At 45.9% G+C, this 25,122-nt stretch overlaps 2 protein-coding genes across 8 annotated transcripts in view; one reads left to right on the top strand and one right to left on the bottom strand.

The window, feature by feature from the left end:
- Positions 1 to 2,488: 2,488 nt before the first annotated feature.
- On the bottom strand, positions 2,489 to 12,274 carry MED8 (mediator complex subunit 8). Its single transcript, XM_059854022.1, has 7 exons — positions 12,090 to 12,274; positions 9,385 to 9,503; positions 8,205 to 8,349; positions 7,690 to 7,830; positions 7,200 to 7,281; positions 5,957 to 6,205; positions 2,489 to 2,959 (listed from the first exon to the last, which is right to left on the bottom strand). Exons 1-7 carry the CDS (start codon positions 12,180 to 12,182, stop codon positions 2,895 to 2,897), a joined length of 894 nt encoding a protein of 297 aa, XP_059710005.1. The 5' UTR covers positions 12,183 to 12,274; the 3' UTR covers positions 2,489 to 2,894.
- Positions 12,146 to 25,122, top strand: part of SZT2 (SZT2 subunit of KICSTOR complex) — a 53,574-nt gene continuing 40,597 nt past the window's right edge. For all 7 annotated transcript variants that reach the window (XM_059854021.1, XM_059854018.1, XM_059854019.1 and 4 more), the window contains exons 1-10: positions 12,146 to 12,210; positions 12,498 to 12,623; positions 12,758 to 12,931; positions 13,278 to 13,448; positions 15,281 to 15,412; positions 17,386 to 17,545; positions 18,018 to 18,124; positions 18,307 to 18,517; positions 19,562 to 19,732; positions 24,778 to 25,009. In XM_059854021.1, coding sequence (XP_059710004.1) covers positions 12,181 to 12,210; positions 12,498 to 12,623; positions 12,758 to 12,931; positions 13,278 to 13,448; positions 15,281 to 15,412; positions 17,386 to 17,545; positions 18,018 to 18,124; positions 18,307 to 18,517; positions 19,562 to 19,732; positions 24,778 to 25,009 — 1,514 coding nt within the window. In that variant the 5' untranslated portion in view covers positions 12,146 to 12,180. The remainder of the gene's footprint in view (positions 12,211 to 12,497; positions 12,624 to 12,757; positions 12,932 to 13,277; positions 13,449 to 15,280; positions 15,413 to 17,385; positions 17,546 to 18,017; positions 18,125 to 18,306; positions 18,518 to 19,561; positions 19,733 to 24,777; positions 25,010 to 25,122) is intronic.

The following is a 25,122-nucleotide window of genomic DNA, read 5'->3' as shown; positions in this document are numbered from 1 at the left end:
GGGGAGGTTTGGGGGGCCAGAACAAACCTGTGCCCTCCTCCATCACTCTCCTGCACATGAACTGGAGCCCAGACAGCCCAGCAGCACCTGCCATACCAGGGCTGAACTTCCTCCCTCCAAAATTATCCTGCTTGGAAGAGATGAGTTCAAAAGGGAGTGGATAAGGCAGGGGAAAAAACCACAAGAGTTCAGAATGGCAGCACATCCCATGCTCACAGGAAGTGTGCTTCCCAATCACCCACTTGACTGCTGCAACAGCAGGACACAGCCTGAGCCTTTGCCCTGACCCAGCAGGCCACACTTTTATTCTGACACAGTGCACCAGGAATAGTGAATCCCTGTTGGACACGCAGACCACAGTGACAAGCAGTGGACCATGAATTCCACTGTGACTTTATGGGTAAAAGGCTTGTTCCTGTTCCCTGTTTAAACATTCAAACACTAGCAGCAACTGGATACGAGGTTAAAGTCGCTCTACATCTGAAATTCCCATTCCCACAATAAGAATAGCATGTCCTGGTCCAGTGTCCCAAGGGACGCAGATGCATAAGGCGATCTGGATATGAGTCAAGAAATGAAAAATATGCCTTAAAGCAAAAGGGACTTTCATAAGTTCAGTCTGTCTTAAAAAAGGATCAGGAAAGCTTGATCATAATATCTGACTCCTCTGGTACTAACAACTCAGAGGCTCAGTTCCTTCCTGAGAAGATCCACTTGAAGGGAATTAAAGAAACGCAGCTTCAATCTAAGGTGCAAAAAGGAAAACAGTTTCTAGAACAACCTACAGGCCACTGTAGCAGGGAGACATCAGTTTAAAATCAACTGTTTTCCTAACAACAGTGCTCTAATTTACACAAGAACTAATTTGAGGCAGCCTGTGTCATGCAGGAAGTTATGCTGGGAGCCTGGGAGCCTGGCCAGCCTCCCTGCTTTATAATCTATGGAAAAAAACCTGCCTTTGCTTCCCTTCCTCCAGTCCAATTGTGTGAAAGGTCTGGCCTGCCCCACTGGAGGCGTTTTTGGGAGGCGTGTTACTCAGGCTAGCGTGGGTAGCAGGCAGCCATGCCCTGCCTGTGTCCCGGGCTGCCCGAATCGCTCCAGCCAGCTGCTGGCCCTGAGCTCTGGCACCGAGGCATTTTAGCTTTATAAGGAAGCCAGTCTGAGGGGATGAAGTGAAGCAGAATCCTAGAGCTGAGGCTCCATGAATGATGAGTGCCAAGGATCTGACACATACAGTATTCTGCCTTCCTTCCCAACCAAAGCAAGGACATGAGACAGAGCAGGGAACAGCCATCCCCGTGGTTCTCAGCACGTCACAGGAATGGCCCTTTAGGCTCCAACTCCTCGGCTGCCAGGCTTGTTTTTGCACAAACCACTCACACTGGAACCAGTAACCTGCCTCCACACCGGTTCCCTGATGCAGTCAGTGGCATCCCAGAGAGCCAGGACCTCCACATTCATTAGGAGCAAAAAGCAATTCCACCAGTCTGGCTGGGATGCTGCCACTGTGGACGGACTCATTTGTAGTGGAGCAGCTTTGCTATTGTATAAGCTGTATGTGCTTCCAGCTCAACTTTCTACTTCCCAGCTCAGTGTTTTTCAAGGTCCAGCACGCCAAAATGGGTCAATAACTGCCCTAGTCACAGCTTGGTGGATGGTTTTGTTTTGGGAGAACAGCTCACAGCCTCCACAAATAAGCTGGATCTGATTAGCTCAGAGGCAAGCAGTGCAGGAGCAGCTGCAGGCTGTATCTGCTGAGTGGAGATTTCCTCACCCGAAGATTGCTGACAGATGCTATTGAGTAAAAAACTGCTGGCTTTCAACACAAGTCAGAAGGAAGTCCATGTAAGAGCAACCACAGGCAGAACATTTGTCCTTTAGGATAGTGCTGTATGTACTGACAGGCTCCATGGGCATGTGCACCTACCCTTTTGTCTCACGGGAATCTCTCGTTAGGCAGATTATATGTTACAGTTCACAGACATAAAGTAGAACAAGGATGGCTTCACAGTGCCCAGTTCCTAAGAGAAACGGGCCAGAGTTCACAACCTGGCCCATCCAGAAGTGTCACAGTCCTGCTCACATTGAAATTACCTTTCTGAAGTGATAAATGAATCCTGAAGCAGCTAATAAACTTTATAGAGAACAGGAGAGAAGCATGGACGTGAAATCAGATCCAGCTGGGATTTGCTGCAGCATCAGAATACAAAAGCTCTGTGCTTCTGCTCCTCAAGTGTTGTCTTCTTGCTGTGGGCCTTGAAATAGTCCTTCCCAGTATTTTGCTTTCTGGAGTATAGCCATAATTGGTTTTTGACACACAAGATGTTTGTACCCCGCTGACTCACTCTGCTACACCCCTTTACACATAGACCTGTAGCTACAGCACTTGGCCTCCAACATTTTCAGTATGGTTTAGATTGGAGCTGCTCTGTAGCCTTACCTAAAGGGGAATAAGAGTCCTTATGACCTGAGAGATAGACACAGTGTCTCACAGTGAGCATAACAAGGTCTTTATTAAACAAGACGGAGTAAAGAAAGAACATACCAAGTAAACGAGCAGAAACAAGGAGCTCTGTGCAGCTTTTCAGGTTCTCTATCAGGAAAGGGTAGCTCTCCTCCAGGCCAGACCTGGAGAAGATGGCATCAATACCAGAAGCAAAGTCCTCTGCTCTGGCTGAACAGAGAAGTACTTGTGTCCAGGAGACATGGCCAGCAGCAGCTCCACACAAGCCACCCAGCACTAAATAAAATCCAGGGAAGGGCCTTATAAGCCCTGTCTTCCCAAATATGGTGTGTGGATTTGTGAAGGGACTTGGAAGTCCTAGAAGGAATCCAGGTGGGGTGCCTGCAGCAGTAACAAATGTTGCTGTTCCCCAGGTCTGGTTCATCTCAGCTCATCTCTGATACGGATGCATTGAGGCAGATTTTATATTTGTTTTTATGCCACTCGGCATTTTTCCTGGAGAGAGAAAAAAGAAAAAGCAGTGCAAAATCAGTAATATGAGAGGACATTTGCTCAGGAGCACACAAGACTCACAACAACCCTGTCTGGGCTTTTCTAGTTCCACTCCAGGCTCTTTTGCTACAGAACCTTCCAGTTTCTGATCTACACGATCAACCTCTTCCACAAATTGGCATCTTTCTCTACTGACAAATCTCCTTGACAATTCCTGTGTCCCTGCTGTCCCTTCAAGTCTATTCTTTTTTCATCCTCAGCATGCCTTTCTCTTTGTCAGGAGGCTCCTACAGGTGTTTTGGACTTAGTCTCATAGAAGTTGCTGGCAGCAGCTCACAGAAGAACCCAGACTGTGTCCACTTCCATTTCAGAGAGTCTGTATCCCCTTCCCTGTAGCATTATTTATAGCCAGGGTGTATATTTAAATTACTAAGCCTCTCTCAGATTTCTTAATTTCTTGTAACCACATCCACCTCTTGGGCATTATTACTCTCTGCTGATACCAATCTCACATGGGAGTGTGTTCAAAGACATATTACTAGCAGCTCACAGTAAATGTAGAGTGTTAGACAAAACTGAGATGATCTGAAAAATAAACAGTGATTGAAGATCAGCACAGAGGGATATTCAAAAAACACACCTTCAGTGTCTTCAAACTGAACCAGAAAAAAAATAATAACTTCTGAAAGTCAAAATTATAGTGCAGCAGGATGAGAAAAGATTTGATAAGCAAAAGCCTAAACCAATAAAGATTATTAAACTTTCTCAAACATATCCCTAGTGGGTCACTGCCAGCAATGAATGGGCAGGTAGTCACTGATAGGTAATAGCAATCAGGAGACAAATACTGTTAGATATCACCTTAAAAGCAACAGTGAACAGAACTGTATGGTTCACCCACAGCCTGAGACACTGTGAGTGGTTGTGGTGTTCTCAGTCTTGAGAACAACCAGAAAAAGTGCATGTAAGAGTGAAAAGGGTGATCCAAGTTATAATTTTCACATATAAAGTCATATTAAAGAGAATAGGACTTAGCTAAGGGAAAAACACCTAAAAATAGATAAAGCATGGAGACATGACAGATTTCCAAAACATGAAAACTAGCATGGAGAAGGTAACTGAGGAATGATTATTCACCATTTCTCACAACATGGGTAAAAAAAGAAAAATGCAATAAAATTATCAAGCAAAATATTCAAACATCAAAAAAATTTTAAGCAAAATGTGATAAATGTGGGACATGCTGCCATAGGTGTTGTAGAAGTCAAAACTGATTCAAACAGGAACTGCAAAAATTAATGGCTCCTGGACCCAATGGTATCAAACCAAACTCTGGCTTGAAATCCCTAAAAAGCAGCTGTGGTAAAGATATACTTTGTTCTTGTACCATCTCAGCCCCAGCTACAGACACTATCAAAAAGAATAGTGAGACTGACCTTTGCCAAACCCCACAAGAGCTGCCCTTATCAAGAGGTACTTTCTCCATCACACAGGCTGGACAAGGGCTCTCCTTACCAGGGTGCTCTGCTAGGCCTACAGAAGCGACTGTCTCCCCACCCTGGATACAGTATCTCTGGGTATCCAGCCAGGAATCACAGGAGGTCTTCTTTGTTACCAAATTCCAGTGGAAAATACTTTCTAACTCTTATATAAATACATATTTAACTTAGGATCAATACTGTTGCTCAAGTACACATCTGAACAACAGTCATTATACACAGGCAAGAAAACACCAATTAGGATATTGGATATCCTAAACTGCAATTAACATAAACATTCTGACAGCACAGGGTTAGCCTGCACGTCCCCCAGGCCAAACCCATTCCTGACAGCAGAGGATTTTAAGCAGGAATACCAGAATAGGGCAAGCCTGCAGTGATATCCCTGCAGAATAGCTATTCTGCTTCTAACATATTGTGGCTCAGGGTCAAGGAATCAGAGCTGGTATCCTCAGGATTAGATGTCGACTGATTTTTCATCCAGAAGTCTATGTACTTACTTCTTTTTCCATCTCATATAAACATTATCTGCCTATCACACACTAGGCAATGTGCTCTACAGTGTAATTATTTAGTATTCAAAGAAGTATCTCCCTTCCATTCTAAGTCTACAAGCCCACGTTTTGACTGGTGCACTTTCACCAATCCTTCTGCATCATGGGAGACAATGAACAATCATTCCTCATTTGCCTGCTGTATATAATTTGGGATTTTATATGCTTCCAGTTTTTTCTCTATCTAGCCCAAAGCTATACCCACTAGCAGAGGAGGTATCAGAACCACCCATAATATTGCAGATGTGGGTACTCAATGGATTTACAGAATAGCTTAAAGATAACCTGTTTCTCTGTTCCTTTTCTAGAAATTCCTAGCATTTGGTTTGCATTTCTGCCCCAATGGAATACCCAACTATTGTCTTTACAGAACTCTTCTATCATAGATGTATTTCACAAATACAAGTAACTAGGTCAGAGTCCAGGTGCTGGATGTGTAGCCAAATTTCTATGCCTATGTATTTCACTTTATATTCAATGCAAATGTCATGTACTGCTGTTAAGCAAAGTCACTTTGTATAGGAAATCCTTCTAACTTTTTACAGAAAACTTTCTTTTCTTACCTTAAATAACTCATTATCATCAAACTTTTCCACTTTATTACCTACCCACAACTTAAATTTCACAGGAAAACCCCCAGTACAGATCCCTGAAAACTACACTGTGATCTCTCTCCATATTGATTCCTATGTTCACTAAGTCTATTATTAAAACAGTATTGCAGTGGGAGTGAAGAAGCTGGAACTGGTTGGCTGGGATCCACCTCACCCTCTGAGCCAATTTCAAACAGGTATTACTCCTCTATTATAACCTGACTCATGTCATTAAGGCCCAAAAGGAACCTCACACTTAGTCACATCTAAAAGGTAACTGGGGAAGAATCTTTACATCGGCATTTGTCTTTCTCGGTCCCTGAATTTCAACTGATCTCAGATAAGGAACTTTACCTGGCTGCCCTGCTGGTGCCATCTGCACTCCTGCCAGCATTGGCTGCTGCTGAGCTGGTGCACCTGTCATTGGGACCTGCTGCATGCCTGAAGCACCTGCAATGATGGCACCAGCTCCTGGCTGGCCCGACTGGACAGATGCCCCAGAGCCTGGGGGTCTCCGGTTTGACAGCCCTTTCCCAAAGGCCACAGCTGCTACCAGTGCATTGGTATCTGCAGGGTTGAAGGTCTGCTTGTTCTGTCGTAAACCTATAAAAAAATGAAGTTAGTTTGGAAGTTATTTTCAGACTTGGCAATCAGGTCTAAAAAGTAGCATAGCTGGTCCTGAATTTACTTTTCAGCTACTTTAGTGCATGCAATAGAGATGAGTTTCTTACAAGCTGTCCTACTAGAGTCTCAGCAAGGTCAAAGAAGCTGCAAAATCAATGACTACTGGTGATCCAAGAGCTTTTTCACTGAGAGCAGGGCATAATCTACTCAGGGAAGGAGGATAGAGTGAGCTAACTCCTCCATGCCCATAAGAAGCTGCCACTAAAAGCTACTGCATGCTGAATCCTATGGCAGGTAACACTGTGATTCAGACAAACAGTAGCAACACCCCCTTTTGGAAGCTCATAAGCAATGTGGTCTCTGCAAGTTTTTTTGCCACACATGTGCCCAGTTACACTCTTATTCCCAGACAGCAGACAGAACCTGTGCTCAGGTCCTGTGTCAAGATGAGAGTAAAAACAATCCCACTGTCTTTACGAGTAGTGTGTGGCACTCCCAGGAACAGTGAAACAGTGAACACCACAACCAGAAAAGGTTGGCCATGAGCCTGAAGCACCCATTATCTAGACAGGATCACACAACAGCCTGCCAACATGGGGACTCCTTCAGAACATAGCTAAAGGGTTTCTCATTAACTGCTGCTGCATTTTCACAGCTATTTTTATTAATTAAAATTGATTGGGAAGTTTTCTCGGCAGATATTTGTCACCTCCTCAAAGGAAGATATGTCAAAGGGCTGGAGTGACCTTCCTGCCACGCACAGGTCACACAAGGAAGACACATTGCACCTACAGGCTCCCTTCTCAAATTAGGGGGCTCCAGGACAGCCAATCTTGCATCTTCTGGAATGTTTTCATTTGTGCTGCTCAGCTGTGTTTCCCATACTTCAGTCTCTCCAATACACCTATTTTGCCTCAACTCTCTCAAGTCTGCTGCTTAAACCCTGTACCCCACTTCCACCTCAGGGACATACCTCCACTTTCAGATTCACGCTCCTCCTTACTGATTTTTTCCAGCAAATTTGAGCACATTTTGTTCAGACTTTGGATCTGTTTCTGCAAAATGAAAACTGTCAGAAACTGCCAGGATACCTCCAACTCAGTACAAATCAGCAAGATAAATGAACAAGCTTTCCCTTCCCTGGAACCATGTAACCAAATATAAGTGTTTTGGTAGCTGAGCTTAGAGTGCCCAGTGCTAATGCAGGACAGCACTGTGGAGATGGGATAGCCTTCACCTCTGGCTGGCTGGAGGGCACCTCCTGTGAACAGCCAGAGAGCTGGATACTCTTGTGAAACTGTGGAGGAAACCAAACCTCAGCTACGGTCAGCTGGAGAAATCTCAGACAGGAAAGAACACAGAAGAAAAAGAAAATTGTCAAATGGAAGGGTGGAGGAAGCAGCGAAAGGGCATCTCGTGCCCTAGGGGTAAGAGGCAGAAGTATCAAACCCTTCTTTACCCACCTGTGCTGCATCAGGGCTGATTCGAGCTGCATCTGTGATCAGCTGCTTCTCCTGCTCCTCCACCTCAGGGTCGGGCTTAGTTCGAAGGTGGTCGGGCACCACTTCATGGCTGAACACCGGCACACGCCCCTCTGTCTGCCGCTGCAACGGGGCACAAGTCTCACTCAGAGCCTCTCCCTCCAGCCCAGCACCAGGCAGCTCCAGACCAGGGCACAGGCCATGGTGCTGAACAAGGCTACAGGGAAAACCTTGATCTGGGGAGCATTAGGAAGTTTCAACAACTTGTCTAGGAATTTGCACCGTGCCTGTTTAGTAACAGCGACATATTTGTTATGTACAGCAACACCTCCTGTAGAGTGTATCCAGTGCAAGGGTTTGCAGGTGAAAACCCCACAGCAAAGCAGCTCTCAGACAGAAGTACTTGCCCTTTCTTCCTGTACACCCAGAACTGAGGAATGCCCAGCTGAATACTGAGGCACTCAAGCACTTTCTGATTCTCAAGGGACATGTCTTACCATGATCTCCTCATCGCGGTCTGGAGACAGCACTAGGGGGATGATCACCTGGTTTCGCAGCAGCGGCGTCTTCTCGTTCTTTAGCACTTTATTCAAGGTGTTCAGCTGTCCTGAGAGCAATGCAAAGCTGTCCAGAACTGAAGGCCTGGAAAAGCAAATAAAGAAGATAGAACATGGAAAGGGGATGCCACATAGGGCTTTTCTCTCTTCTTCACTCAAATGGCTGAGGAGCGAGGAAACAACACTTTTAGTCCTCAAATCAGTCTACCCCAGACAGTGAGCAGTAAAACCTATGGCTGAATATGCAGGTGTGGACAAACCCCAGTCCTAACTGGAAAAGGCTCAAATGCAGCAAATACCTCAGGGACATTACAAGCTGTACCACTGAAAGCACCAGTTGTGTGGGATTTCAGTAACACCCACAGAAGCACTTCTTTCCTTTCACCACCTCTCCCAATGAAACTCTGGAGCAAGGTCTAAGAAACAATTTCATTCCAAAGCAGTACAGCCAGGACAGAAAATATTTATAGCTTGGCTATCCAGACTAAGAAACAATGAAGCTAAACAACTGATAATCTTTTCAAGGAGGTCCTTTTCAGCTTAGTCTCTGTGCCGGATTCATCAGCTCTCCTGCCTTCTGCAACATTAACCATAAATGTTAACTTGTCTGTGAAGCTTTGCTGCAATGGCAGACACTAAGATACCATTTAGTTTATTAGGCTGCATCTACAACATCTTTATGCTCCATATTCTCTAGGAAGAGAATACCATCTTGCAAGGCTCTCAAACTGCAGTTAAAGCAGAATCAGCAAAACACAAAAGCTCAGTTTGTATCAGAGCCACAAAAAGCCAGAAAATGTCAAGAAATGCAGAAAGAACCATTCCTCATTTTATAGTGTATGTGGGTCTCTAAGGTCTTTCATCTGAGAACTTCTACTCACTGCAGATGCAAGTCTAGTTCCCATTAAATGTCTGGATTAAAAGCTGTTAGCATGACTCTAATTACAGCATGAATCCAATGGTTTTCAACTGATTTTCTTCTGGAAGATGTGTAATGGTTCCTCCAGCACAAATGTAAAAAGAAAATTGAAACCTATGGACAAGAAGCTAATGTTTTTTAATTAATCCTTTGAGCCAAGTCTGAAGAGCTCCTGCAGTAATCAACAGTGAGACACTTTACCATGTGAGTCGATCATACTCGTTCTCCAGCTTGTAGATAAAACTGACCAAGGAGTTCTTCAGGTCAGCCACCTGACTGATGAGTGCCTCCAGGGTCAGCTCCAGCTGCTTCTCCTCTCTCTAAAAAAAGGCAAGACAGACAAGGGAAGAGAACAAAGAAGCTGTGAATCCACACCCATGCATCCATGATCCAATCTGTCCTACAGACAGCCTCCTTTTCAGAGAAAGCAGAGGCATTGGAGATAAAAATCCTATTATTTCACACTGACCCCTTTCCCTTGGAGAAAGGCTACTTAGGTAAGAGACTTGTGCCTGAGACAAACACTTGGCCAGCTGTCCTGCTAAAGATCTGGATGAGTGTCTAAAGACATCATCACTTACATCTGCTTTTCACCACATCAGGCAAAGTCATCAAAACTAGCTCATGCCGCCTTTGTAAGCCACTTAAACTAATCCAGATCAATGATTCCCTCAGCCTTTTCTGACAGCAGCTGTAGGTGCTGTGATGTCTTCATCCAAAACAGTCTTTGCAAAATGAGTACCAGGACCGTGGACTACTCAAGATTCCAGTTTGTGTCATTCTTTACTTTCTTTCTGCCCATGTGACACTTCCAGCTGCCAAGGAAACTGGCAGCTCCTCCTGGCCCTGCCCTGCCGTGACACACACTGGCACTGTGCCCACACACACCTCCTGCCTTTTGCTGGGATTACATTGTTTAAGAAATCTTCCCCACTGACATCCCCTTCCGGGTGAGGGAGGATGGTGACAGACAAAGTGTCAAGACTGGGGATGTGTTGCCGAAGACATCAAGGCAGGTCCTAGACTCTTGCAAAATCGCTCTCAACTCTTATCTGCTCTAACTTACTCATGCTACGGTGTTGTGCAAAACATAATTAAAGTCCCAGCCCTAAGGAACTGCTCGTGTAAGTTGAGAACTGTACAAGAATCCATGAGGAGGGTGGGACAAAGCAATCAAATAATAGAAAGGGAATACCGATTGGAAAAGCAGATAGAGTGACTCACATTGTTGGCATGCTTGCTATTGGGTTGTTGCTCTGTTCAAATACACTGGCCCAGTGTAAGCTTCATGGAGAGATTATCAGGCACCTTCCATGTTCACGAGAACAAAACATTATTTTATTTTATTTGTACTCTGACAAGTCGGTAATCACTGATGGGACTTTATTTCACTTTAACCACCTTAAAACAAACAGCTGAATCAACCTTATTAAAATTTGATCCCCAGTCCATGGAGTGGACTCATGAACAGACTGCTTCTGGCTCTTCCACCTAGAGATTAAAGCACTCTCCTTCATCTTGTGACAGGACTAGTCAGTTCCTGTCCAATTAGGAAATGTGCCTGCAACAGTTTGTGTGCACTGTGTTTGTGCAAGGAGGTTTACTGCCTGTGTTACAGGCCGGGCTGGTAGCCAGTGTTTTACTGCAGAGGTGCCAGGCATCTGCACCCACGGCCATTCCCCTGGCCCCTTGCCCATGCTTATCCAAGAAGCCTTCAAGAGGATGAATGACACCCCATTGCACAAGGAGCACTCACACGGCAGCAGTGCACCCCAAGCCTCCTTCCCCAGGCTCTTCCCAAAGCCATCAGGAGCTGGAGGCAGATGCAAGCTGTGCAAGAAGCACACGGTAAGAATGACCATTCCTGGCTCCAAGGAATGCTCTGCCTCTCCAAGAGGACGCTTTGGGAAGCTTGTTAGCAATGTTAAATTGGCCCGAGGTAGTAAAGATAGGGCTTATGGTAGGGGCTCTGAAGGACCTCCTGATAGGGAGCAACTGAGAGGTAACAGTGAAATGCAGAGTAGGTAAAGGTAAAACAGTGCAGGCGGCAAAACAAAGGAGAAAAAAAATCCTGACTAGCAAAACAAAGGGGGAAAAAAACCCCATGACTTTCTGTACACAATGACATTGTCTGAGCTGATAACGTTGTAACTCAACAAGATCTCAGGATTATCTGAGGGTAACCCATGGAAACATCTGCCCAATCTTGGAAAGGCAGTCAAGGAAGTAAAAGTGACCACAGGAGTTATTAGGAAAGCAATAGAAACTAAGCATCATTATGTCACCACATAAATGCATGTCTCCTTCGCATCTCGAATATTGTGTCGCTCTTGTTCCCCCAGCTGCGAAGGAATAGAGTAGGAATATGCACTGATAAAGGCAACGAGGACGAGGAATATTCATAGTTAATATAAAACAAAACAAAACCAAAACCAAACAAACAAAAAAACCCCAGTGAAAAAGCAGTAAAAAGCCTGGTATGACTAAGTGGCTGAAACAAGGAGAGACAATGTAACAAGCCCTATAAACGAGGAATAGCGGGACAATCTGTTTTCACTTTCTTTTCCAGCGGGACAACCAGAACATCTGTACGAGGCCAGCCAGCTGCGCTTTCCAACAAACCAAAAGAGGTGGATCTTTACAGCCTGTTGACCTGCCCTTAACGCTCTTTTCTTTGGACAATGCGGATGCCACAAATTCACAGCACTTAATAATTGGGTTCTTTTCCCATTAACGACGTTTCATTCAAGCGGGACCGGGGCACTCAGCCGCCCACACGCTCACCCCACAGCCACGCAGCAGCAAGGGGCTGTGCACAGCAGAGCATCGCACCGGCTGCTCCAGGACGCGCTCGCCGCCCGCCCGGGCCCCGCGGAGCCGCCCGGCCCCGCTCCCCCGGCCCTCACCTGCATGGCGGCGATGGCGGCGGCGATGGCGGCCGCGGCCCCGCCCCGTTGTTCCGGGGGAGCCGCAGTTCCGGGGCGGGACCGCGCGGACATGGCGGCGGCCGAGCGGCCCGACGGGGAGGTGGGTGCGGGCAGGGGAGCGGGGCTGGGGGAGCCGTGCCGTGCCGTGCCGTGCCGTGCCGTGCCGTGCCGTGCCGTGCCGTGCCGTGCCGTGCCGTGCCGGGCCGGGCCGTGCCGGGCCGTGCCGGGCCGGGCCGGGCCGGGCCGTGCCGGGCCGGGCCGGGCCGGGCCGGGCCGGGCCGGGCCGGGCACGGCCGCCATGGGGCCGACTCCGCAGGCCCGGAACACCCCGGGGCGCTGTCCGGGGCTGCTCCGGGCCTGACCTGGGCCGCTGTGCTCCCGCCGCAGGTGGAGGAGGCGGGGCACGTGTTCCTCCTGATGAAGAAGGACTATCGCATCTCCCGCAACGTGCGGCTCGCCTGGGTGCTCAGCCGCCTGCACCAGGTCATCCGGGCCGTGCCCGAGCCCGAGCTGGTGAGTCGGTGCTCAGGGCTGCACCCCCCTGCAGCACCTGCACCCTGCAGGGCATTTGAGCCCCTTTTCTTTCTCTGAGTCTTCCTTTGGTGTGGCTTGATGTTCTCTCATGTACCGTTTGCTTGTTCTGGCAGGCAAAGTCAGAAAATGAGCTTGATGTTCTCAGCATCCTGCCTAATGGGTGGCAGCCAGACGAGCCGGTCCAGCCCAGGCCCTACCTCCTCGTCCCCTCTACCCGGGTCACCTTCCTGGCCCGTCAGTACCGATTTGTGATTGAGCTTGATCTGAGCCCTTCCACGGGGATTGTGGTAAGAGCAGAAGCTGCTTCTCTCTAGGGTGTTCTGCATGAAAACAGAAACCCATTTCTATTTGCTGAGAGAAGGTTTATTGCTCTCAGTGTCAGTCTGAACTTTTGCAGAACTCTTGCTTTTCCTGGGAGGGAGCCAGGCTGTGTCCCTGGCTGGGAACTTAATGGCAAATCCTGTTTCTCCACGGGATGCTTAATGTGTGACTTCTGTTTACAGGAGTTGTCACTTTAATCCAGCTGCCATTGCAGAAAGATGTTTGCTGTTGGCTCTGCTCAGTGGGACAACCAACAGTGAGACTGAAGGTCCTAGGAGATGAAAAAGCTGTTCCCTTTCTCTGTTTCTGTAGGATGACTCAACGGGGGAGATAATTTTTGATGAAGTGTTCCATGCCCTTTCCCGATGCTTGGTGGGCTTGTTAAGACCCTTTCGTATCCCTGGTTCAGACATTATCTACCAGCCAGAAATCTTTGTCACCATCCAGGTGTATTCCTCCATCATTGGCCTGCAGTCCCACCAGGTAAAGTTCAGGCTCTCCCTTGGCACAGCGTGAGCAGCTCGCTGTGCTGTGCAGGTGTCCTGTGAGCACAAGGAAAGCAGGGCAGGTGGCAGCTGGGCTCTGCTGTCTGTTATGCTGCAGGCTTGTCTCACTAAGACATGTGGCCTGGCATGATGCAGTGTGTGTGTGAGCAGTTTCTCCTTCCTGGACAAGAAGCAGAGGTTTCTCTGGAGAATGCTGCCCTCAGGCATGATCTTAGAATTGGGCCACAGGGAATATTTGCCTCATGTTGAATGTGTGCTTATTGTTGTTCTTGTTTTGTTGTTTGGGGGTTGTTTTCGTTTTTAATTTCTGTTGATTAATTCTTTTTGTCTGTTTTAATTAGCTGAAGCATTCAAGAAGAGCTTGTTTGACCAAAAGCTTGTCTCCCTATTCCAGCTCTGTAGCAGTGGTTAATTCAAAGATAATTGCCTCTACCTACAAACCTTGGTTTTTTTGCACTGGTCTGAATATGCTTCTTGCTGGAGGCAGCAGCCAGCTCCAGTATTGGGATTTATCAGTGAGATTTTACTTGGGTCATGGCAGGTCTGTTTAATCAATTCAACTCTGGTTTATGGGGCCAGTGTTGTTTTTGAAGTTCATCCTTCATCTCTTCCACCTTACAGTATTTTCACATAACCTATGTGTTTGTGGTGGTCTATTTCATCCCTTTGCTAATACCAGGGGAAGAGTTTGGTAACAGGAGGAGCCTGTTAGTCTATGCTTGTTCCCCAGCCCTTCCTGCCTAAGCCTTCTGCCGGGGTTTGTGTTGTACCTGAGGAGTGTGGCCATCACTTTAGTCTGTTCTGAGGTGCTACTGGAGTAAGTGTAGCAGGAATTTCTCCATTTCCCACTGATGTTTCATGTGTCATCTTGTCCAGCAGTCCTGCAGACCATCATGCTGTGCCTCAGTATCTCCCCTATTTACACTATATTGAGTACTTTGAAGTTCTACATTTTTCTTCTTTGGACCTCTCTAAATTCCCACTTTGTATATGAGGCCATGAGCTGTGATGATCTCTGGGTACAACTGGATAATTCTGTTTCTTTTGTGGAGGAAAAGGTGTATGTGTGTATTGCACATCCAGGAAAGACTCTCTGTGGTGATCATTTATTTCTCCTGAGTCACTGTGAGGCCCTGCCCATAAGAGGCTGAGGGATGTGGATGACATGCAGCACCCCTCCAATCTGCTGAGGTCTTTGTCTGCATGTTGTATCTTCTTTGTGTCTGGTTGTGGACAGGGATCACCTGTACCAGGGTAACATCTGTAAACACAGGTCTCATGCCTTTCACCCTGGGGAGTTTCTGTGGTGACAGGCTTACTCTGTCACATCACTCAGCCTCTTTTGTAATGTCCACTCTAATTGTTTCTTTTCTTTATTTTAATTTGATGTTCTCCTTGGAAGATAATTTGATCAGTCTACAGGTAAGGTGGATTAGAACAAACAGGCCTTCCTTAGAAGCATCAGACTACAGTTAATGGTTTTCAACAGTGATCCCACATCACTTTCTCCTAATAACTGCTTATCCTGGAGAAAGTCAAATGAAGTAGAAGTTTCTTGCCCAAGAAGGAGATTCCCCAAAGTGTCCCATAAGTGTCTGCTGTGGCATGCACAGCAATTGCCATGAGGTACCACTGCTCACAGGCAATTGCTTTTGAGCAGGAACAGAGAGAAGTGGCCTCTGCTTTACCTGTGCTTTGTCAAGGACGTGTTTGACCTTCACTGTGCAGAACTGTGTTCCTGTGTACCATCTTGGGGGCTGGTGCTAAAAAGCCTTAATTTGATGACTGACATGTGTGTCCTTGGGCCAGGTACTATTCCAGGGCTGTCAGCTGGATGAGACGAAGCGTGAGGCCTTTCTGCACCAAGTTTACACACAGCTGTGTGCCTTTGAAAACAAAGTGGCAGAGATGCTTCAGCAGCAGTATGAACCCAAACCTCAGGTAAGGAGGGCAGGGGTAGCTGGGCTCTCTTGGCTTCCTGGAGATGTGCACTCTGAGGCCCCTCTGAACTGGGGTGGCAAGAGGAAAAGCAGCATAGGTGTGCAGAAGGAACAGCTAAGGAGTTGGTGAGGTAATGTTGTGGGATCCAGTAATGAGACATGAACACTGAGGAAGCAGTACCATTAAGTGTTTAGAAGGAGTGGTGAGGGTGGTTACCTTCCCCAAAGTTAATGTGCAGTAAGACAGCCTGACTGTAGATCATGGGAGAAATGGTAGGATGTACTTTCTCTCTGAAGAAGGTGGTGGGAGAGGTGATTATGTCCATGTAATTAATCTATAAATAGCTGTGAATATGCCCTTTTTACATTTCTTGAATGAAAATACTTCCTTGTTACCATGAAAACTGGCCATGAAGCTGAATAAACAGCCAGTTTTTTCAAGTACTCCTTGAAATCTGTGACAGATGTTGCTTAGTAGCCATGGATATATGTATCAGCAAATTAATGATAGAGTCCTGGTATGGTATGGCTTGGAAGGGACATTTAAAGATCACTTCCCTTGACCTGCTGGCCATGCTGCTTTTGATCTTCTTGCAGTCAAAGTCATTGCTGGTCTGGCTGAGGTTATTTAGTCCTTAGTCAGGATTAGTTATTAGAGTTTGGGCAAAAAGGAAACGACAAAGAGGCCTGGAATCAGATGACCAAGAGGCTCTTGGTGATGTATTGCAGTTGCATATCTGAAGTGCTTGGACTCTCACATTCTAGCTGAAATTTGTATGTTTCAATGCTAAAACTGCTGGTCCTGAAACAGAAAGTAGATTGCTGGAAGTAAATAACTCAACAGGTGAGTCCAGATGGTGTTTTTGCAGTGCTTTGTATGCATTCCTGCTTGATGCAATATTTCTCTCATGGTAAACTACCCTGTAACTTCTTCCATGCAAATGGAGGAGAGAGACGCTCTTGCAGGCCAGAGGGACTGGTGAGTCCTGCCACAGGCTGTGAGGTGGAGGTGGGAGGCCCCAGGGGAAGGGCAGGGACTGAAACTTTTTTTACTTTTGAAGTTGCACTTGCTGTATTATTGTTAACAAGTATCTGGATTTAAGGCATCTGGCAAATTAAAGTGATGGACAGTCAATATTTTTTGCTCAGGGGCACAGGCTGCTCCCATTTGGGCATAGCAGAAGTTTAGTTAGTTCTAGTTTTATTTTCCCAGCTCCAATCATCTATAGCTTTGTAGAGGGGGGTCTCAGCCATTCTGTGCATTAGCAGTAAAAACAAAGCCATGTTTTATTACAGGGTTGAACTGCCAGAGCCTTGTGGGGATTAAGGGACTATGAAAGCAGTCGGTCTCTCACTGGTGTAATTATACAAATTTCAGGCTTTGCCTAGGGGATATTTTTCATAGAAGGTGCAGAAGCTTACCTGCATTTGTTTATATCAACACTGCATAATGAGAGCCATTTGAGTTGAATGCATAAACACTAGACTTTGTCTTTATGAGGCTCCTTGCCCCCTCTGCTGCAGAGCTTCACAAGTGAGGTGAAGCTGCCTCTGCCTCTCCAGTGTTTCTGGGCTGAATATAGTAGATTAAGTGGATGCTGAGTAGCTGCAGCTTCTAAATGACAGGGGGAGAAAGAGTTATTCACATCTATTTAACTGGGAACTGCTTTGCTCCACAGAAGAATTTTAGTGACCCCATATTTTCCCTTCTATTAGAAATCAGCTTAATATAAAGCCCTGAGCGTGCTGTCCCTCCACCTTCAAGCAGCCTTGCCCAGCTGTGGCAAGGGACCCAAGTGGCCCAAGGGACCAGGATTTTAAGAGCACCTGGAAGTTAAAGCTACAGATGGAGTCTGCTGCAGTGCTCCAGAGTACCATGGGACCACCAGACTGAAGGTTTGGAAGAGTGAGAACTAGAGTTGAGCTGAAATCTGCCCCATGGGGCCTTGTGGGGATTTTTTTTAACTTTTCCAGGTGGATTTATCCCCTCTGAGCCAAGAGAGCCCTGGTGACGTGCAGGAGTCATCTGGGAGGAAGCCCAGTGTGTCTGTGGTCACTGCTGATGTTGGCCTGGTCAGCATGGTCCGGCAAGGGATCCTGGCCCTGCAGCTGCTGCCCTCCAACTCCAGCGCAGGTTGGCTGCGTCCTCGGGGTTAAGGTTGGCCTGGTTGGTTGTGAAGGGTTGTATTCCTCCTGCCGTAGGCTGAGGTTAATTTTATAAGGGCTGGTGTGTGCATGGACCTTTCTGTTTTGGATGAAATTTCAACTGAGACATTTACCCTGCATTCTGGGGGCAAATTGTGGTGGTGGGAATGGGGAGAACCACGCTGTGCCAAGTGCCGTGTGTCAGTGTTGGGGAGTTTGTGAGGCAGTACAGCTGTGACTGTTGCTCAGGGCAACCTGGGGTGTGAAGAGCTGTGCCCTTTCGTGTGCTGTGCTATACCTAATCAGGATGTTTGCCAGCTCCATAATGCTTTGGAAGCTCTAAACCAGCCTCAGGATTTTCCTTCTACTTTTGCCCTGCTTGTACGTTGTCTGGTAAATTTCCTGGGAGAATGATAGCTGTTTGAGATGGAAGATGCACTGAGATGCTGCCTTGTTTCCAGGTATTATAATCATTACGGATGGTGTGACCAGTGTCCCTGACGTGGCTGTGTGTGAGACTTTACTGAACCAGCTGCGCAGTGGCACTGTGGCCTGCTCCTTTGTGCAGGTACGTCTGCTGGTACCTGGCAGTGTGGGTACCAGAGGGACAGAGGTGGATTGGTGCTGGTGGCATTCACTTCCAGAGGAGAAGTGGGGGCCTTCTCTGCCTATGTGGGTCCTTGACCAGCTGTCTGCTTTGTTCTCAGCACTGCTGTTCTCTCTCAGGTGTCTCCTTTATCCATCCCATAGGTGGGCGGTGTCTACTCCTATGATTGCAGCTTTGGCCACGTTCCCAATGTGGAACTGATGAAATTCATTGCCATGGCCACTTTTGGTGCTTACCTCTCCACGTGCCCTGAGCTGGATCCCCTGAGCCTGGATCTGAATGTGTATCACAAGGCATTTCTGCTGTACTCCTTTCTGCGTACTGGGGAGTCCCTGAACCCAGAATATTATTGTGGTGAGGAATGTGCATGTTCTTGTTCCAGTACTGGATGTCTTAGAGCACCTCTTTTTGGGGTGACTCCCCAGGCTTGGTTATGCTGATATTCTCCCTTGTCATGCCTTCTGTAGGCTGTGGGCACAGTCGGTCACACAGTCTCACCTGTGAATCCCCTCCTGGTTCCAGGAATTGGGTGGACCAGGGAAAACAAATGTCCCATTTTCCACCATTCCCCTAGCTCAGCAATCTGTAGTTAAGCCCATTGTGTTGGGACATGGAGGGGGTTGGAAGCTCTTGCCCACCCTTCTGTGCACATTGGCTGTCTCGCGGATGGGGATGTTCAGACGAGCTTGTCCTAACAAGGCTTGCAGATGGTGGTTTGGATTGAAAAACTAGACCCCTGAGAACTGTCCCAAATGCCTCTCCTGGTTGTTCTTATTTTGTGACTGTTAGTGACTGAGAGTGTGCCAAGAGAGATTAGTTTAGTTACCAGTAAGACATAGAAACACCCTTTCATGTCCCAGTGATATGCTGGTGCCATCTGCTCTTTCTGTAACTTGGCAGCAGAAGCCACATAAACTGGCAAGTTTGAAGAGAATTGGCTTGGGACTTGAAAATGTTGAGTCTTAAAAAGATCAGCTGTTAGTGGTTTAAGCGCCACATCATGATACCTTTTAAAAAGCACCTGGGAGCTCAGGGTTTTCCAGGGAAATCAGTAAAGCTCCAAAACTTGCTGTGTGACTGTTGAAACAGATGTGCATTTTCTGCCTGTCTAGGCTGAATGTGGAATTCCAGTGCGTGCCTTGTCACAAAAGCTGTCCGAGAGGAAGCAGTGCCTGACACCACACCCTGTCCCTTTCCCAGGCCTCTTGGCCACACTAATGAACCTGTTTGCAGTATTGCAGAATCAGGAGTGGGTGTAAGTGGTGCCTGAAGGATGTACTGTTTCTCAGGCGGGCAAGTGTTCCTGGCAGCTTTTATGAAGCTCTTGGGGAGACCTGTTCCTACAGGATGGGGCTCAGGGGAGCTGCTCCCTCACAAAGCCATCTCTGCCATTTGCAGTGTCCCAGCACAGGCTGTTCAATGAGCACCTGGTGTCTGCAAGCAGCAACCCTGCGCTGGCGATGCGGAGGAAGAAGCACACGGAGAAGGAGGTGCACGCCGACCTCGTGAGCATTGTTTCGGTCCGGCTGCGCGAGGGCTACAGCATCCGTGAGGTCAACATCACCAAAGGTGACTGCTGCCTTGGGGGCTGGACACAGCTAGGACTCTGTTCTCAGCTGCTGAGAGGAAAGCACAGGGTCTGCCATCTCAGCACTGGTGGTATTGTGGAGGAACGAGCCATTTTCCCTGAACTCTGTTTTCATGAATAATTGCCTGGTGTAGGGCTGCCCAGTACTGAGCAGTTAGGCACTTGCCAGGCTCACCCTCTGGGGAGGGCCAGCCAGTGATGCTCTGTATCTTGGAAATGATTCCCCACAACTGCAGAGAAACTAGTGACAGAAATGGGGTTTGCACAGTTTTTTTGGATTTCGTCCATAGTTCTCCCTTTTTCATCCCATTCTATTCTTTGCTAGATGCGCTCCAAAATACTAACGTGAAGTTGAGCCCTTTGGTACAACAGACCAATGCCTCCAAACTACTGTCTTCCAAAAGAAGAAATTGGGCAAAACAAGGATATTGTTAGGTGAAAATATCAGATCAGTCAGGACCATAATCAATTCTAGAAGACCATAAAACCTTCCAGTGATCCTCTTCTCTTACCTAACTCACTAGACATGGCACTTGGAGTGGGAGAACGAGCTGCTGACTGGAGACCTGGAGAGGTTTGATTATCCTTAGGAGTGCCAGTAAATCCTACCTAAATTTCTATCTCCAGCTGTGACTAGTGGTAGTACTTTAACTGAAAGGGAGATGAAAAAATCCAAAAGCAAGCTTATTATTACTCTAGAATGTGTTTTATATCAGACAGTCAGTCTGTGATCTAACTCCAAAACCTTTCTAAACTTGCCATGTGATGTTTTCTGAATTTACTGTGGTCTGCCTAAAAAACATATAAATCCTTTCTGCCCCTGCTCTGGTTGGAAGACTGTCCTAGAGCTTCATTGCTATTACTCTAGCTTCCATTCTAAACTCCCCAAGACCAAGTTAGACCTGTGTGACTATTATCTTTAATTAACTTTATCCTCCTTCTCTGACTTGCACAAACGTATTTAACAACATCTTTCTCCTTGTAACCTAGCTTTTGGCAGGTTAATATTAAGCAAGCCAATATTTCACCTTTCTTTTGTAAGGACAGGCTGTGTTGTTTATTCAGGTTAATAGCTCTTATATTTTTTCCCTTAAGTTATTTTCTTTTCAGTTTGATCTCCTATTTCTCAAAACAGTTGATAAGAATGTAGTAAGTGTGATAATCAATGCCGTGTTCAGCAGTATGAATATTTCCCTGCTTCTGAGGTAAAATATCAAATCTGATAGATGGGGAATCACGTGGACTTTCTTTGTGATTGTATTGCAGAAATCCCTGAGTCTTTCACACGTCTTTTCTTTCAGCTGATGAGTCCTTGGGGGTGTTTTATTGGATTTTGTTTGTTTAGTAGTCCCTAAATGTGCTGCCTTACATGATAGGACTCCTAAGTTTATCTTGCTCAGTTCACCTACCTGTTCCTCTGTGATGCCTGGTAATTTCAGTTCATTTGCCTTGATGCATCTTGCAAACTGAATGGATCTAAATCACCTTTTTTGGGGGGAGGATTGCTAGCAATCATATTAGGTGGGATAATTCCTAAAGTTGGTCTTACAGGAATCTCTCTAGTTTCTTGTTTCAGAGATTTTTTGTTAAAAGTGCGTATCTGCTAAGTTTTCTTAGGTGAGACAACTGTTCTAGTAATGTCTGCACATTGTTCTCACTAATATAGGTGAGGTATGAGATTACTTCTCTTAAATCCAGGCAGATGAGATCCATTGCAGTCTCCTTGGCTAGAAATGTTGGTGAAACAGTGACAAGTCCATTCCTGTCCTCAGTGTCTTTTATTCTTCTGTGCACAAGTTCACTTACAGCTTGAACAGTGCTGGATAAAAAGCCTTTCTCTTTAATCTGACAGCAATGCTGAAGTGCTTTTGGTGACTGTGTAGTCCTATATAGTAATGCTGGAAGAGGATTCATCAGGTATGAATCATTCAAAAAGCAGTCAGACAAGTTCATGTTGTATCTTTTTGTACAAAGGTATAGCTACAACCTCTGGGTCAGGATACTGTAAAGCAGTGAATTCCTGCACTCTGGAGAAATGTATTAGAAATATCACCACATGTGTACCATGCTCCCTGCATTTTCCTCCAGGTATTTGCCTGCTGGATTTTACTCCTTGAAATGCTAAATGGATTGATCCCCTATTTTTACAAGAGCAGAGAGCAGAAGAGCAGCTGCTGGATCAGAGTGACCTTCTGTGGTGAATAACTATGAGCAGGTGTACAGGGAGGAGTAAGAGCAGGATAAACACACCTGATGATAATCTGCATTCTCCTTTCCTTTTTTCTCCTTTGAAGCCAGAAATAATTTCTGTGTATTTTTTTAGAAGAAATTTAAAAATGAAATGTCAGAGGTTTCAAAAACATGGAGTGTATTTCTATGCAGCCTTCAGATTAGTAGCAGATAATGTTACTTAATACTTGGGAAAGGCTAAATCTTCTGGGAAGTTGATGAAAAATTTCCTGAACTAACAGGTTAAAGTAGAGTTGAGAAATTATTCAAGACATTTAGACATTCAGGACTGCCTTTGCTAAGGAAAAGCATGTTTGGCTAATCAGGGTTCTCTGAGCCATTCTACAGAGAAGTGTATAACAAAGAACAGTTAGTTAACCTGGATTACCAAAACTTGCCAATTAAAGGCTGTTAAGGAGCCAGCTCGCTGTGAAGCAAGAGGAAAAAAGTGCAGCTGTGGACTTTGACACTGTCACATTTCTCCTTCACTTTACCAAAGACAGAATAGAATAAAAAGCTAGCTTTGTGCTCAGAGTTGCCTGGAGGAGTTGTTTGTGATATTTATAAGTACTCTGGTTACCCTCACTGTTTGATTTTTAAATATTTAGGTATTTAGGAGGGAACTTGGTTATTTAGAAATACAGAAGTGCTTGTGAAGGGGAAAGGATTGGAAGGTATGGAAGGGAAAGAAGCTTTGGGGTCATGGTGGGTAATGGAGCCCAGTTCTTTTACTTTCTGGGACATTGTCGGGGGGGTCTCCCTCTGTAATAAAAAAAAAAATTCTCACTGACCATTTTGTATTGAGGGCAGCCTGGAGGATGGTTTTCAAAACATAATCTTCCTCTGTGAATCAGTCCAGCACCAAAACTGGCTGGGCACTAGCTGAGCAGTGAGACTGGCTATTCCCTAGTGCCAGGAATCAGGGAGACAAAGTGAGCTTTCTGGAAAAAACAGAGCTGGACATTGTGAAGGAAATCAAAGTAGAAAAAATTTTATTTGCTATTAACTCAGGAATCAGAAAGAAATTGCTTTGCAGTAAAAAAAAAAAAGCTAAAGATTCAACTAGATGTAACTTCTAACTCAGTAAATATTTTGCCCGTGTTTTTAGTTTTGCTTGTGTGGGATCACAGGAGTGAACCCAGGATGACTAATGGAAGTAGAAGTGGAAGTAGGAAATATTTTCATTTATGATCTAAGCAAAAATGTGGGAATTTACTTATCGTGTTTGCTGTTGATGAAGTAGAAAGGCTTTATTATGAGAACCAAAATATTGTACAGAAAACAGTGGATGACCCCTAAAGCAGTAATAGTGAGGTGACAGTATGAAATAAAAGGAGATGAATCTATAAATTCTTGTTTAGCCTCTCTGATACACAAGACAATCTTCATAGGAAACAACAGATGGTGCAGTCCTGGCAAGTGCATTTGTGGTAACACAAACCATCCATTGTAGAAAATATTACTGACTTTAAATAAAATCCTATGAATCCCCCAGATTAAGTACAGATAAAATACAGTATACACTTTTGATCATCTTTGTTCAAGAAAGGTGAATTCTTAAGGTGCAGGAAGGTCTGGGTGTTAAGGGGAATGAATGTTCTGTCACAGTAACAGCTGAATCTAGGTCTGGATTTCTTAGTGCTGCACAGTCCTTGTCAATGTTATGGAAATGAAGCTCCTCAGAATAAAAATAATCTAATCAAAAGGACAACCAAGCATGAATTTGGCATGTACTCTGGAAGGTTTCTCCTAAACATTGATGTGGGAAGAGTACTTGGAGGGTGCCTCCCTGCAGGGACCATGAGAGCAAAAAGATGGCTTTAAAGTGGAGCTCAATCAGCCCATAAAGGGGATGGCATGATGTGCCTATGACAGCAGCAAAATGCAGCTCTGCAGGAAACAGAGCATCCAGGCTGATGATCTGTTCAGAAGGTTTCCAGCACATCCAGTCACTTATCACACAAACCCTGCAAGTCTGGCAAACTATAGAGCAGGCTGGACATAGAATAGATGATCGAGCAGTTGAAATCGCAGCGTGATCATGTGTTTCCCTGGGATGTTTCAGTACAAATACACATGCACAGTCAGCAGGAGTGGGTAGTTCTCTGCTCTTTTGGCTCAGCGAGGCCTGCTGTCAGGTGTTTCTGTTAATCTTGTTAGACAGGCTCACTTAAAGGAAAAGGTAAAAATGTACGGTTTGAAGAATAGGTGAATATTCATTCTTAACATCTTAACCTTGGGAAGAGAAGGTAAACATGGTGAGAAGCTTTGAAGATTGAAATTCTAGATTGCATGAAATACAGTCTGTGCAGGATGAATAGAGATTAATTCAAGAATTAGGCCTCATCTTCCAGGTTGTTTGTGGTCTATGTCCATCAGATACCTGTGTTTCTGCAATGGGATGAATTAACTCTGCAGTGTGGATGACAAAACTTTATAGTTGAATGGCCCTGCTCATCTGTGCAAAAAACCAGTTTTCTTGGAAACAAAGATGAGGCTGTGAAGAAGAGAGCCTATTGCAAATGTCAGCACCTCCTCTGAGTTTCAGTTACCTTCTCTGGTGTAGGTAGTGCATGTACACTTCAAGAATTGCAAGCTCTTTGCCAAGTGCTTCAGTGCAAGCAAAGCCTCCCTCAGTTGGAGAGGAGAGAGAGTGACTTCAGTTAAAGCAAAACAGTTGTTAGATAGCTTTGTTTCCCTCAGCAATCAAACAATCTCATGGTACTGATAAATCCCTGGTCAGAGATAAAGCTCAGATGTGTATAGAACAAGCACTTTCTCTTCTGCTCCCATGCAGGTGGGTCTCAGCTGGAGGTGAAACTAGTGCTGCTTTGGAAGCATAACATGAGGATTGAGTACTTAGCTGTGACACCCTGGCCCCTGGACCCATCAAAACGCAGCACTTGGGTGGAAGTGACAATGGAGGGAAGCTATGACATTTTGCATGACATCAGCTGCACCATGAGGAAGCCCATCACCAGTCTGTACCGCACCACAGTCATCCGGCGCTTCTGGAACACCTTGCAGAGGTGAGCTGGACCATGCCCAGCAGTTTCCAGTGCCACCAAGTAATTCCTTCCTTGGCATGCTAGGATGAGGGTTTTGCAGGTGGCCATCCCAACTCAGGGTTCAAAAGGAATGT

Source organism: Haemorhous mexicanus, chromosome 9 (assembly GCF_027477595.1).
Source record: "Haemorhous mexicanus isolate bHaeMex1 chromosome 9, bHaeMex1.pri, whole genome shotgun sequence".
Taxonomy (NCBI): domain Eukaryota; kingdom Metazoa; phylum Chordata; class Aves; order Passeriformes; family Fringillidae; genus Haemorhous; species Haemorhous mexicanus.
This window is presented reverse-complemented; position numbering and strand designations above follow the sequence as displayed.